Source organism: Carassius carassius, chromosome 1 (genome assembly GCF_963082965.1).
Source record: "Carassius carassius chromosome 1, fCarCar2.1, whole genome shotgun sequence".
Classification (NCBI taxonomy): domain Eukaryota; kingdom Metazoa; phylum Chordata; class Actinopteri; order Cypriniformes; family Cyprinidae; genus Carassius; species Carassius carassius.
In genome coordinates this window covers 34,477,746-34,493,188 of record NC_081755.1, presented here as the reverse complement: position 1 = coordinate 34,493,188, position 15,443 = coordinate 34,477,746, and the positions used below count along the sequence as shown (strand labels likewise).

The 15,443-nt window shown below is 39.4% G+C and overlaps 1 protein-coding gene and 1 non-coding gene across 5 annotated transcripts; both read right to left on the bottom strand.

Moving 5' to 3' along the window:
* Window positions 1-947: 947 nt before the first annotated feature.
* Window positions 948-14,943, bottom strand: carm1 (coactivator-associated arginine methyltransferase 1). 4 transcript variants are annotated; one of them, XM_059557063.1, is made up of 16 exons: window positions 14,695-14,942; window positions 12,434-12,559; window positions 11,930-12,036; window positions 10,541-10,645; window positions 10,093-10,203; window positions 8,214-8,391; window positions 8,028-8,118; window positions 7,866-7,947; window positions 6,449-6,534; window positions 6,260-6,349; window positions 5,203-5,340; window positions 5,023-5,112; window positions 4,832-4,944; window positions 4,652-4,732; window positions 3,736-3,804; window positions 948-2,603 (listed from the first exon to the last, which is right to left on the bottom strand). In XM_059557063.1, the coding sequence occupies exons 1-16, from the start codon at window positions 14,834-14,836 to the stop codon at window positions 2,464-2,466; spliced, it is 1,749 nt and encodes a 582-aa protein (XP_059413046.1). In that variant the 5' UTR covers window positions 14,837-14,942; the 3' UTR covers window positions 948-2,463. The 4 variants fall into 4 exon arrangements, with proteins under 4 accessions (XP_059413046.1, XP_059413045.1, XP_059413048.1 ...); XM_059557062.1 differs by having other exon boundaries at window positions 4,634-4,732; window positions 14,695-14,941; XM_059557065.1 differs by lacking the exon at window positions 3,736-3,804 and having other exon boundaries at window positions 14,695-14,943.
* Window positions 6,941-7,138, bottom strand: LOC132154090 (small nucleolar RNA SNORA74). Its single transcript, XR_009437062.1, has one exon. It is a non-coding gene; the product is annotated as a small nucleolar RNA SNORA74 (small nucleolar RNA).
* Window positions 14,944-15,443: the final 500 nt, after the last annotated feature.

The following is a 15,443-nucleotide window of genomic DNA, read 5'->3' as shown; positions in this document are numbered from 1 at the left end:
TTGAACTATCTTTTTCAAAAACCTAAAAGACTACCCCAAAAACAATCTCATTCTCAAGCCTAATGTTACACCTATATGACTTTTATTCTTCCACCAATCCAGTTCAATCTCTGCTTTTTCATAACTAAAACAAGACAGTGGCTGACAATTAGTAAGGACATAGCAGGACCTCAAGATGAGTCCCTATAAATAAAAGTAGTATTCTGAAACAATACAACAGCTTGTATCAGAAAAAGACAAAAGTACTAGTTGAAATTGTGCACTGGTCACTTTAATTATACGGAAAAGAGCAGCTTAGGTGGCAAAAGTTCTCCTTTTTGTTTCATGAAAGATAAAAGTCATATGGGTGTCAAACAACATGAAATATTACAGAATTGTCTATAATGTTAATATTTTTGCAGCTTTCATCTTGGTTAAATGTTCATTTGTACATAATTTCAAGTTGTATATACTTAACATTAATAAATTATGAAAAAATCCATAAACTGACATTAACCATAAATGCTGTAAAAATGATTTCATGATACCAAAATGAACAAAAACAAATGTAACTGCAATGTAAAGTGTTACTGCATTTTCCATTCTTCTCCATTTAAAGGAATAGTTCACCCCAAAAATTTGTTTTGTGATCATTTACTCACCCTTCTCACGTCGGTCCAAAACTTGCGCGTTTCTTTCTTATATTGAACACTGAACAAATATTGAAGGTTTGAGACATGACAACATGAGGGTGAGTAAATAACAACATTGTAATTTTTGGGGTAAACTATCCCTTTAAGACATCCATTTAGCCATGTATAACCCTTCCAGGGGTGCACTTCCAAAAAGCAAAAACGCACCCCAGATAATATGACTTCTCAAACAACCAAGTTTGATTTTACAAGCCTCCCCCCACCCCACACATCATTCATGAAACAAAACAAAAATGCTACAATGAGCAGCCACACTTAGGGACTTCCCCATCAACATTTAATTTGCTCCTCATTTTGTCTGTAGCTTTTTTTTTTTTTTTGAAAGAAAACAAAAACAAACTCAATTTTACAAACTAGCAGACAATGGTTGTTTTCTTCTCATGATCTCATGAAAGTTGCTAAATCAAACTGAATTAACTGAAAAAAAAAAAAAAGTTGACTGGAAGCGTTGAATAGGACTTCAAAGTCTTGGATGGGGCTATCATCATATCATACCCCCGAGAGGGGAGGAAAACTATAGCTAGTCAGGCATCACTTGATCTCCTCTCCTCAGCAGGTCTCACAACACACAGAAGCTGACGAGATAAAGGTTTGAGGGGATGTAAACTAGGATACTGTCAGTGTGTGTCCACGGACCTCACGGTTTATGTCTTCCTCCCCACAGTGCCGACTGTCCATCCCAGCACGCCGTCGTCCTCCTCGTCTGATAATGGAGAGTTTTGGTGCTGGTTTTCTTATTCCTAAAACCTCTGTGTCCTTCTAATTGACTAACAATGAATCCTCCAATTTACAAGTCAGATTTGCGTCGATATGGACTCGGAGGTTGACAGAAGTGGTCTCGATAACCCACGCTCAAGATTCAGGGAACACCAAGCGACACACAAACCTGGGACTGCACTACATTAAAAAAAAACACAGTCAGAAATGGAATGAAAGTCAGACGGTTTCTATCTACACTACGGTTGTCTACAACCAGGATCCAGCACTAACTGCGCTAGTGGTCGTAATGAACTTTGCGAGCATGTGTCCGTTTCTTCTGGCGAGGGATGAGAGGTTGTGAACATCTTGGCGAGTCGAGATGGCCGTTAGAAGCCCATGCCGAGAGAATCGAGATGAGATAGCCAGTCAATTTCATTGTAAACGTAAAAGAGCCGAAGGTGAAGTGCAGGTTCATTGGAGCCAGAGCCGTTCGAGACAGTGGCAAGATCCTGCAATAGATCTCAAATTCATATCAATAGTCAATGATGGCATTTATGCGGCTAAAAAAAAGTGTGAGTTCATGAAGTAAGGGGGAACATGTGCACATTTGTAAAGCATTTATATATATATACACACATTAAAAAAAATCTAAATGTGTCCCGTCTTCAGAGTCCTTTTCGTGGAGTCTCCGGTTTGTGCTTTTCCAGCATGCTTACAGACAAGTGCTGCTTCCTAGTGGCTGGTTGTGGAGCAGGCGCTGTGTGTGATCGGGGAAGAGCAACAATGATGCACCTCAGACCTGTAAACTCGCTGAATTCCTGCGCACGTTAACGTTATAGGGCCACGGGACGGATATGTAAAGAATATAACACCAGTGAGAGAAACAGTTTAGAATATATATATACATACGTATACATGTATATCTATATAGAGAGAGCGAAAGAGACTATAAATTGATGGTCAGAGACTGGTGCATTGGTTTTGGTATTCTGAATTTGGCTGTGGTCAGTTTGCAGGGGTTGGGGTGGGGGAGGTGGGGGGTAACTGGATATGCAGAGGCCGTCCCTCGGCCTTAGCTCCCGTAGTGCATGGTGTTGCTGGGGATAGCCATAGGAGATGCCATGGAGATAGCCGGGCCGCCCATGGTGAACTGGTTGGTGATGGGGTAATACGGACTGCTGCTGCTAGGACCCTGCTGGGCAGTCGTGGCCCCTGAGAGGAAACAAAAAGCAGCATTACATCCTTTGTATTTATGAGCGTGTGGTTTCTAATGTGTTCAAAGTATGCTTCAATTTTATGTGTAAGCTATGTTACTCTTATAGTGTGTGTGACAAATGTTTTGGTACAAATGAGTTTTCAAGGTGGAAACTTCCTGCTGGGAGTATATTTTGAAATGTGGAACATTTGTGTTCGTTTGATCACTGAAGCATACAATCATCATTACTGTTTATTAAGTAGTTAACAAATCAGTACAGCAGTCCAAGAGTATATATATAATTATCCTAGTTGTAAGTTCATTTCAACCTGATCAGCTTTACGTAAGATGCTTTAAAAACTAACTGGAGATACTAGAAGAGAACGAAAACATGTTTTTTTTGGTAACACGCCATTTAGACAATACAACATGGTTTGAGACAAAGTACAATGAGAGATTCGGTCATCATTTTCACCAGTTATTCCCAATCCCATAGATCTTGTTCATCTTCAGGAACACATATGAAAATTTTTCTTATCACCATCATCATCACAGAAACTCAGTCAGAACTGCTTGACACACGAGAACCGAATAGGTTTGTTCTTGCACTTCAAGCAAGCACAATTTGAGCTTCTGTTTAATGTGCGCTGATTAGCATTTATACATGAGTAAAGTTTTTACAAAAAGTTAATTTGTGTCATCTTGGTAACCATTTAGTATAGGGACCAATTCTCACTATTAACTAGATGTGTACTAGCATAGCTATTATTAACACATTGACTGTTTAATGGTATTTATAAAGCACATATTCTGCATGACCAGATTCTACATCATATTACCTAAACTTAAATACCTTACTATTAATAGGCAGCAAATTAGGAGTTTATTGATGAAAAAGTCAAGAATTGGACCTTAAAAGAAAGTGTGACTAATTTTTTTATGCATGAAAGTTTTGAAAAAAGTGTGTAATTTCAATGTCTGGATGAAAATTCTGAGAGAACACGAAACATATCTTCATTTGAGTTCTGAAGATAAACAAAAGTCGTATATTTCCACTTGATACAACATGAGGGTGAGCAAATCAATTTTGGGGAGGAATATGAATCTATCTGTAGGAGCTCAGGTCTTGTTTTACTCCGAGACACTCACCCTGGACGATTCCCGTGCTCATTATTGAACCCATTCTGGAGTGAGTGTGATTCACAATCCCCGTGTTCACTGGAGGGGGAAGAGACATCTCTTTTCAATTTACACAAGAACAAAATGTGATCTACAAGAAACACATGAATATTTAACATGAAGCTAAAGGAGAAAGGCTGAGATCCAGATAATCTTAAACTGTAGTACCGTTGCATGGAAAACCTCTCAATAACAATTATTAATTGTACTATAAGGAGTATTAAAAGAGATATTAAAATAAGTATGGTTAATGCTTATTAAAGGGATCATATCATACGCTCTTTTTTTCCCTGAGGTATAATTATAAATGACGTTTTTTGCACCAAGTAGTCTATTGGAGTTAAAGATTTGATCCTTCATGATATGGGCTTTAAATATAATAAATTTTTTTTTTTTATTAATCTCAGCCTTTGGTTTGTAATATATAGTTTATTATAGGATAGTTCAAGGTTTTAGTGATGTGGAGGTACACAAACACTGATCATCGCATACATAAAGCTAAAATACGATAAACATTGAAGCTCAAATAAACATGCTTGCTTGACGCCTGTGAGCCAATGAGGTTAGAGCTTTTGGATTACTTAATGTCTTTTCATACCTTATTGTTATGTAAACTTTCAACGGACGAACAAAAAAAGATAAATAATTATACATAAAACAAACTAATAAAAAAATCTTCATTTGTGTTTCTAAGATGAACTTGAAGCCTTGTGAATTTGGAAAGACACGAGGGCGAGGAACCAATGAAACAATCGTAATTTTTGCTTGAAAAAACAAACATACATAAACTTTAAAACACCACAGAGCTAACCCCCCCCCCCCCCCCCCATATGTGTGTATTTGTGAGCGTGTGTGTGAATATCCATACGTGCATGCGTGTCTGTACCAATGGGGATGAGGTTGTTGTGGGACACTGTAGTCCCGCTGCCGCCAATGACGGTGCTGAGATCATAGGCTGTGGGCATCCCTGACAAACACAGACAGAGCAAACTTTAGTGCCATCACGCTTCAGCTAACTGATATGCATCTAAGGAATGATTTGATAAGTGTCTTCCCGGTGATGTACCCGACACAGCCATGCCTTGGCTCATGCTGTAGGTTCCCCCAGTGTTCCACATGTTCTCCGACGGGGAAGAGTAGTGTGAACCTGGAGGAGGGGCCGGTGTTGAGCCCGTGTACCTGCGGGACACAGCACAGCGTCAGCAATGCATGTCGCAGACATCCTCTGAGTGCTTCCGAAGCAATGCGTCCACTCACCGGAAGAAGGGGTTCTTGAGGTCAAGCAGATTACTGGACTTGGAGCCCGTCTGGTCCACTTGAGCAACAATACTAATGTCATAGCTTTGTCTGTGAGAGGAAGGGGAAACAAATGAGACCACGGGAAGTAAAACGCGAAACAGCCTGAGGGTTAAAACACAAAGCAGTGTGCGTCCTCACCTCTTGTTGGCGATTAAATGTGCAGTGCCTGACATGGTGTCCCCTGCCTTGGCAAAGAGAGGGGACTGCAGCAGACAGCGCACCTGGTACCAGTGAGTGAGGGGCTCTGTGGGGGCTGTGGAGAGCCACACCGTCATCCTGTTCACAGACACACAGCACACGGTCAATATCTTCAGAATAACCAAACATCTGAATAGCTCCCTCATATCAAAGTATTCAAATAGTTATAAAATCATATTACCTCAAAAATAGAAAAACTTATCATCAAGAGGAAATGAATATAAATGATCACACAGCTACTTAAGTTCATTCAGATGTGTTTGGGGAAAAGCTGATGAACTGATGCATGCTTATTTTCAACATACCGACTCACTTCAAGAGTCCTCACTCAAGAATCACTCAAAACTATTTTTTAAATCTGACAGTAACATACGTATTAAAAACAAGTGATGGCAACTTCATTTTAGGGTCTACAAATGTCTTTTTAAAATCAGACAATATGATGTTAAAATAAATAAATAAATCATGGTTCTTTTCAGTGGTCCACAAAATCAGGTTTACACATTAACACACTAAACAAACTTTTACAAACCAACTGAACCCCCTAAAACAAACTGAAAGTCATCTTATAATCTGCATTGTGCTAAATAATAATAATAAATTACAATATTCAAATAAATAAATTACAAAAATATAAACTGAAATAGACTAAAGCACAACAATGCGAATGAAAAAAGAACCTGATTTCTTTTACTTGTTTAAAGTTTTGGTCAATTTAACAGTCTGAATTTGGTAATAATAATAATAATAATAGATTTCATATTTTTATTTTGAATAATAGCATTAATAATAATAATAAGCACTAATACAATATGTGATCAACATTAAAAAACAACAACAGCAGAAAAGCAGAGTAAGATAGATCTGAGCACACCAGTGACAGTGAAAGCACAGAAAACCAGGTTTTCATATTGCAGTCGGTTTAAAATGGTCTGAATTTGGTTCTGAGAGAGGACTCAGGTGTGAAACACGTTGAAGAGATCATGTCGGAGCTTACACTGATCCAATGAATGCGACATCAAACCAAAAAGCCAGCCCATGAACAAGCCCTGAGTGCATCATGTGGAATTTGAAGGGGATCTCTATCCTGCAAAAAGCAAGAAAAGGTTATATAAAAGTTGGACAAGTCTGACAAACTTCTTTTTGTACTTTTCCCATATACCAAAAGCATTTGGTGGAAACGTACTTGTAAAGATCCTCTTCTTTAGCTTCTAAAAAGTTCACTGTATACTTCACTGATTTGGCCATCAGGATCCTGATATCAAACGTATCCTGAAAGAAATCACAGAATAGATATCAAGGTAGGATATCAAAGCTCAGCACCACACCAGATGAGGGTGAAGCAATCTGAATAAAAAGTGAAAAGTGAAAGTGAAAGTGAAGTGAAAGTGAAAGTGAAGTGACATTCAGCCAAGTATGGTGACCCATACTCAGAATTTGTGCTCTGCATTTAACCCATCCGAAATGCACACACACAGAGCAGTGAACACACACGCACACTGTGAGCACACACCCGGAGCAGTGGGCAGCCATTTATGCTGCGGCGCCCGGGGAGCAGTTGGGGGTTCGATGCCTTGCTCAAGGGCACCTAAGTCGTGGTATTGAAGGTGGAGAGAGAACTGTACATGCACTCCCCCCACCCACAATTCCTGCCGGCCCGGGAACAACAAACTGACGTGCTGTGAGGCCTCTAGTCAAGGGCTGAGCCACAGTGAATCAGACTCTGTCCTAGCTCAGAGGGCTCTCCCGCCTCGGCCTGAACTCTGAAGGGTGCTATAACAGCGCCCCCTGGAGCCAGACCACAGCAGGATACTGTCCCAGCAGTGTAACACCATCACAGGCACAGCAAATGCCTGAACGGCTGACTACTGCTGGACATAAACCACACACACACACACACTGGAAACTACAATTATGATGTCTGGAAACCCATGGACTGACAATCAAGCACACAATCAACAACTTAATAGGCTTCTTGAGTGAACGAAAGTAGAAAAAGTAGCTCTATGACGGATTTCAAAAACACTGGATCTTAAATGAAAATCAACAACCAAGATCGCACATGTAGAGAGTTCTTGTGCACATAAAGATGTGCTTCATAAACCTTCCTAGCTAGATCTAAATTCACTGCATACCCTCTGACCACACACGAACATTGAGCTCAGACTCTCAGACCACGAAGTAAAGCCTTTCATCACGGCCACAGAGGTGAGCACACATACTTCACTTGAGTCTCCTTCATGAAACCGCCACTGAATCCATTTCCCTAATCCATGAACCTTGCTGCATTTTCCATTTCCCAGAAACATCCTCACCCTTCTCATTTGGGCTCAAGTTCGTAACCCAATCCTTTCCGTATTTACCCCCGAGCGCTCACCGCTCATCTATAACCAGTGAGGAGACAAATCTCCAGTTACCTTCATACTTCACACACTATTCTTCAGTGTACACTTTCCTCTGAAGGCACAAACACAAGCCCATGTGTTTACTGGTTTTTTGACTTAAGAACAGTCCAAGCTGTGGCGAACACTAAAAAGCGGGTGTGTATATATGAATCAACATGCCCACACCCAATCCTCCGCTCATTCCCTCCCCTCTCTCACCACAATCGGCTGTCTGAAGTATTCGTCTACTGCAGCTCCTCTCAGCGCAGACAGATCCACCCCATGGAAAGACGGCTGGTACCTGAAAGATTCAGTTTTGAAAGCATAAGCACAAAAACAGCCAACCACCCAATGTCTTTATCATCTTTTTAATAAACTCACCAGAAATTGGCCTTTGTAAACTGCTCCATATAAAGCTGCTCGTCTGTGAAAGGGGCGAGGTGCACGTCTCCGATTGTGGGAAACATTTTGCCTGAGATAACAGAGGTGTGATATGTAAAGATATTGATGCACTATGTATACATTCGTTTTTGTTGTTTGGTCGCTTTTAGTGAAAAACCTTTGTACCGTTGGGCTTGAGGTACTTTTTGGCATGCAGGTAGCTCTCCAGCATCCTTTCGTTGAACAGCATGTAACCCATGGGTTCAGAGATGATTATGTCCACCTGCTCAGGTAGAGACACCTCCTCCACTTTCCCAGGAATCACCACAACACGCTCTGACAGCCTGTTACTGTTCACAAGAACCTGTGGACACACAATCATTAGCATTACTACTACTACTACAACTACTACTTAGCATGACGTTCAATCAAGCGATGCCAAAAGCCATTATACTGTATATCATATTCTCATCTTATCACAAAATACTGCATTTGGCACAATACCAGCTTCTTGGCATCAATACTAAATCTATTTGTCAAGCAATCAGTTCTTTTTATAGGGGAGGAATAAAAAAAAAAATATATATATATCCAACCATTATAAATATAAATGTTTGCCATCACTTATATCAAAGTTTTCTGGTACATATATCCCACGGCATTAATTACCAGCATATTTATAAATTATAAAATGTGATTTTACATGTGAAATATAACCTATAGCGATGTAATGATTAATTGCAAACCAGTTGATCAATTTAAATGTGTGACGATTAAAATCGGTTGAGATGCTAAACAAATCACGATTCAGTTAGGGGTAGGAGTTTATATGAATGCGTGAATGAGGGGAACTTACTGTCTTTAGAAAAGTTTAGATGGAATTTTTAAATTTTGCCTCTGTATAATGCATATTAAAGTTCATAAGTGCTGCTTTGTTTACAGCAGAAACCAAAGAAAAGCTTCAAGTGGCACCTGTTGGCAGAGAGTGAATCTGCATTTCATGCAGATCTTTTTTTTTTATATATACAGCTCAAACCATTCTGTTTTTGCTTCAAATTTAGAATTTATACAATCTGATTTAGATTAAAAACCACTCATGTTGCATGCACGCAGCATCTTTGTTCAGATCATGATTAAAATGCTGTGTTTGCTTTTAATTTTATATGGAAAGTGAACAGACAAAGCCTTTTTTTTAATATGAAGAGATTTATTTGATTTGGGGCTTGTTTTAAAATTTATTTCAATTTAGTTTTGTTATTAACATTTACAATATATTAGAATTTTGTCATTTAACAGACGCTTTTATCCAAACTTTACAAATGAGGACAACAGAAGCAAGCAATCAAAACCAACAAGAGAGCAATAATATGCAAGTGCTATATTAGTATATTATTATATTAGTTATGTTTCAATTTCACAAAGAAATGTACACCATTTTTGCCAAGCAATAATAAAAGGATGCATTTAATTCACAATTTGTCTTAAATATAATTTTGTTTAAAAAAACAAATCATGAATCAAATCGAATCGTGAAATCAAAATTGTGAATTGAATCGTGAGTTGAGTGAATCGTTACATCCCTAATACCCTATATACTTGTGAAATAGATAATACCATTCAAAAGTTTGGGGTCAGTGAGATTATTTTGGAAAGAAATAAATGACCAGGATGCAATGCATTTAATTAAGAGTCACTGTGAAGATGACATGTTACAAAATGCTAAATGTTTCTATTCAAAGAATAAAAAATAAATACAAATATGAGGCTGCAACTGTTTACAACATTGATAGTAAGATCATTTCTGAAGAATCATGTGACACTGAAGACTGGGGTAGTGACTGATGAAAATTAAGCTTTTCCACCACACAAACAAAATTACATTTTAGTATATATTTATATATATAGTTATTTTTAATTGTAATATTTAACAACTTTAATGTTTGATTGGTCAAATAAATGCAGCCTTGGTGAGCATAAAGAGACTTGATTTAAAATCATTTTAAAAATCTTCCTGACCAAACCTTTGAACAGTAGCACATGTCAGTGATTGAGGAATCGGTGCTACCTCTGCATGTTGAGCCATGGTACTGGCCTCCACAGCATACACTTTACGAGCACCAGCCTGAGCTGCGAAAAATGACAGAATCCCAGAGCCACAGCCTACATCCAGCACCACCTGAATCAGACAGGACAGACAGGGACGGATGGGAACAAGAATCACATGATATGGCACAACCGAGTCCAAACTGCAGGTTTAATTTAATAGCAATTAATTCAGAGATGCATTCACAAGGAATAACCTTTATATACAGGAAGTGGACTCAAATGTCCATTTCCCTTAGTTATAAAAAGTCATGTTCATAATAGCCAAAACACCTTCCTAATGAGGTTTTTATTTTTTAATGGAAAACAAGAAATGCTACAATAAGCACTACTCTACTTCATGTCATCTACAAATACACAACCTTCAATCTATACAGTAACAGATGTGTCAACAAGAGAAATAACAGTACTTTATCCTTGAAGTCAGTGTGATTCTGGAGGATGGCCCGTTGATATGTTCCAGTTCGCACGTAATCCTGCATCATGTTTTGTTGTTGAGAGAGGTAGCCATAAAACTGAAGAAAAAACAAGAGGAAGAGGACATTCCTATTATGCCACAAGTCAAATTTCTCCATTAGAAATAAAGGTTAGTCTGGATACCTTTAAAACATTTAAAATATCTCTTAAGCTTGCAAGACGTGAATGAAACTGGTTTGTCAAATGACAACGAGCATGTTTACATACACGTTCAAGTCGATTTAGCTTAAGCCGAAAATGCATTTGGTCATAAGCGGCGTAGGCATAAACCGGTTGCAACAGGTAGTTTTTTCGCTCTTACTCCGATTTCACATGGCATGTAAACGCAATAACCTGCTTTCTGTCGGCTTACTGAAGTGCGTGACAGGAACAAATCGTTAGTGCAGATGTAAGCGCATCTAGACCGAGCGAATTCTTAAACGCAGTAAAGAAAGAAGGAAATATATCACAAAAGCAGACTTTTTCAAGACTCAAAAATCTCATCTCGTGGAGCAGCAGCAGAAGTGGTTCAGTCACAATGCTGTGTTTATTACTTCATGACTGGATAATATACAAGCTGCAAGTTTCCCGACATGTTGCAAGTTGACATGTTTCAAGCTTAATTTACATCACAACTGACAGATGTATGGAATACTTGGAGTCAGATACGCAGATCTTTATATTTTGACGTCACTACAGGGAAATAACCTGATTTATTTGTGAAGTCATGTAAACACAGCTTACTTGCGTTGTTAGGTTACTGGTGTTTAGGGCTGCACGATAGTTGATACTTTATTCATTAACTGTACGGACCAGCTGCTCCCCGGCCCTTGACGAATGTGATTCGCGGATTAATTGCACAGCAATTTTTTAATTTTAAGTCCTATCAGTTTAACAGGGCAGAGAGAGCGCAAGAGAGAGAGAGAGACCGAGAGAGAGAGAAAGAAAGAGAGAGAGAGCGCGAGAGTGAGAGAGCCCCGGCCGCACACTCACCGCACGTTCAAACAACACGAGCGCTGTCTTGCTCTCTCTGCCTCGCGCATATTAATCTATTGACGATGGTGTCGATGTTTAAATCATTTAAAATGAGAAAGTGTGCTCACCCCATTTTTGTTTGTAAAAAAAATTAGATTAGATTTCATATCGCAATATATATCGCAGAAAAATTAAATATTGCAATGCCATTTTTTCCCCAATATCGTGCAGCCCTACTGGTGTGCATGTAAACGGGGAAAACTGGTTATTTTAATAAGCTGATATTTGTGAGTTATCAGCTTACTGTTGTGCGTGTAAACGTGACCAATTTGTTTTGTTTACGCATGTTGATTAGAAGCCAAACACACCTGGAAATACTGTACAGCTGAGGACTCCTCCGTCCTCTCACTGAAGACCGAGTGTTCACCCCCGTGTCCACGACAGTTCTTCAGGAGGTTATAGAATGACGAGAAATCTGCCAACACAAACACCAGTCAATACATACAAGCTTCAGCAACAGCTCTTCATTCAGGTTTGCCCACAGCCACTTAAATAAAGGTTTGTACTCAATGAGTGACTCAAGCCGTGCTTATCTTAATGTTTGGCTGTTTACAGTTAAACAGCATGTCAGCTACCATGACTATATTCATGGCGAGAAAAGAAAAAAAAAGACTTATCTTTGATTAAAATTTGAACATTAAAACTTGTTTCCACTTCATTTTTAATTAAAGGCCAACTGAAAAGTGAAAGAGTCCTAATGGACGTCACAGTCCATCAAAATATGCTTGACTTGGATGAAAGTTTCTCAGCGAACTGCTACATTACCATAAAGTCTGATGTCTGATATGTAAAAGAAGGTGATGGAATTTTACCTCCTGGAGATGCAAACTGCAGGAGGACACTGTTACAGCCCAGAGTAATGATGAAGGACTGCTTCCCAACACGACTGCATTCAGTCTCTCGTGATACTGAACACTTAAAGACGCACGTCTCCTCATCTGTGGAGGAAAGCAAACGCAAGGATGGTAATAAGCCTCACCATAAAACAGATTAATTTTTTTTTCTTTTTATTCCATTGTTTAAAATAACATTGAAGAAAAACTGAATACATTTCTTTCTTTTGGAGAATGTTTCAACAGTTTTTGTCCATGCAGTGGAAGTCAATGGGGTCCAAAGCAACACTGGCCCTGTTGACTTTCTTTATATGTACTAAAGACTTACCTCATAAATATTTCTGCACCATAGAAAAAAAATGTAGTCATACGTGTTTGAAATGAAAGATTTATTACTACTGCTTTAAAATGGGACAGGAAAAATGTGTACATATTTAAAGCTGTATTTCAGGTTTATGTCCTTAAAGGTTATTAGCACCTAAACATAAATCAAGCAAATCAAACTAAACTGTTCCTGTGCATAAACATTAAGTTGGCCTTCTAACAACCGCAAAAGTAAGCTATTAGTGATTTGCCCAACTGTTGTAGGATTAATTCAAGCTTTCCACCGACAGATTAAGCTGCTATTCATTTATATAACTGAGCAGAAAACAACAACAGTCTCTACAGCAGCTCAAGAAAACACCCCTTAAACACAGGACAGGGAAAACAGGCCACGGAAATCTGAGCTTTATACAGATGCTTGGCATCTACTGTTCATAACCGAATGCTCTGCTCTCCTAAAACATCCTAAAAGACAGGTAAACGAGGTATGTTTTACTGGCTAACATACAGTAGTACCTTATTTATTTGGCCAACCCACACTCATTTTTGTTTGGTACAATGAATTCCACACATGCTGAAACATGTTTTGTTGACTTTGTTGTTTGTGCGTTGCAAAGCACGCTGAACACTGGCTTAAAGCACCACAGGCAGTAAAAAAGTTATTACTATTAATATTATTGTTATCATTAGCAACCTTGTCAACCGCACAACAAGGTCGGACATGTGACGTCAACACCGCAGGACGCATTAAAACGCGTAACAAGACACCAAGTGTCAATTTAGGCCTATTTGTAAAAAGACATACTTTAAGCATCTTTACAAGATCTTAATGTTTGCAGAACAATTAATATTTAAGAACACGTGCGTAAGTTCATCAAAACGTGCAACATATCACTTTCTCTGACACACGTACACTGTTATTTTTGTTAATTTCAATGAATAAACTTGGGCTTTAGCCTAAATAAGAAAATATCACATGATGTGGTATTTGTGGCTTGAGTAATAAGAACATAAATGCGACGTGGGTCGCGTCTCGTGCACGGGACATCGGCAGCATGAGGCTCCAAACAAAAGCGCCGGGTGCTGGAGGAACAGGCGGGACACTGGAGAGAAGGAGGCGGGGGACCTGCTATTGTTCCCCGAAGAACAAAGATGCACGCCCGAGAGGTGCTGCCACAAGAAACCTCTGCGTAATTTCACATTACTTTAGCAATTCTCTCTGCACTTTGAGAATAATACACCGGTATAGTCAAAGTAGAGAGGATGCGCGCTATCAATCAAGTACACTCAGCATCCTTCAGCCCATCAACCAACCAGGTTAAAACGATTTCAAGAATTATATCAAAATTTTACGCAGATAAAACACAGTGCAAAACATAAACACGTTATTATAATACTCTATGGTGCTCAATCGTATGACTGAAGGTTCAGACTGCGGCTAACTTTATAGGCGCCAATTTACATTATACCCAAAGCCTTTCCTTGCTGTCCTGCTAAAAGTCTGGATGGAAACCTTAAAATAAACGTAATGCATGTATACTTATTTCTGTAGAAGCACATTCAGTGCTGGACTGCGGCGCGTTTTAGCTGGATAGTAACGTTTGCGAACTATAAGCAGCTTAACACAATACGAAAGTTTACGGATGCTAACATGCTGTGATCAGCGTGGTTTGTGCTGGCATGCGTGTCGAAACAAAACCCCTGGCCCCGGAAAATTTATATCTTTTAGAAACCATGCATGAGCGCAAAGAGACGCGTTTGAGATGAAAACACAGAAAGCTGCCGGTGTCCCTGTGACCACGCGACGCACGCACATGCCGCACGCACAGACCTCGCTCTCGTTAGGCTAAGCTAGGATACTCCGCTCCACCGAGGCCGGATACAGAGTGTTTAAAAGCCAGCCCGCATCTACTCACTGTTCGAGAGGCTTATGAGAGCCACGTCCTGGTTGATCTTGATTTCTAGCCGCAGAGGCTGCTGCTCTGAATGTCTCTGTATGTCTCCGTTGGCGTCTCCGATGGAGAGCAGGCGCACGCCTGGGAACACCGACACCGCCATCTTCGATCTGGGCAGACACACACAGCAGATCTCCCTGGAGCCAAGCGGTCAAGATAGGCCTGACTTACTACTGCCTCCACGTGGACACATCTCGCCTTTCCCCAGCTCTAGCTCAGTTTCAAGACATGATATGGGCTGCAAAGAAAAGGCAGTAGCCTACACTATAGAGTTCATTAAATGTGTGGGTTGGAAACCATATTGTACAGGACGCAGTGTGAAGAAGAAGAAGAGACAACACGAGAGAACAGGGTACACATTAACTTGGCCTCATAGACGTCACCAATACATACCAATTTTTGACCGAAATACAACTATTGAAAATCTGGAATATGCATTATATTGAGAAAACTGTCTTTGTTGTCCAAATGAACCAATGCATATTACTAATCAAAAAATATAAATAAATAAGGTATGCTATACTTATTACGGTAGGAAATGTACAAATTATCTTCATGGAACATGATCTTTACTTAACATTCTAATGATTTTTGGCATAAAAGAAAAATCTATAATTTTGACCCATACAATATTTTTTTGGCTATTAGTACAAATAAACCCCAGCGCCTTGAGACTTGGGTCTTGTGCTCCAGGGTCACATAGGATTGTC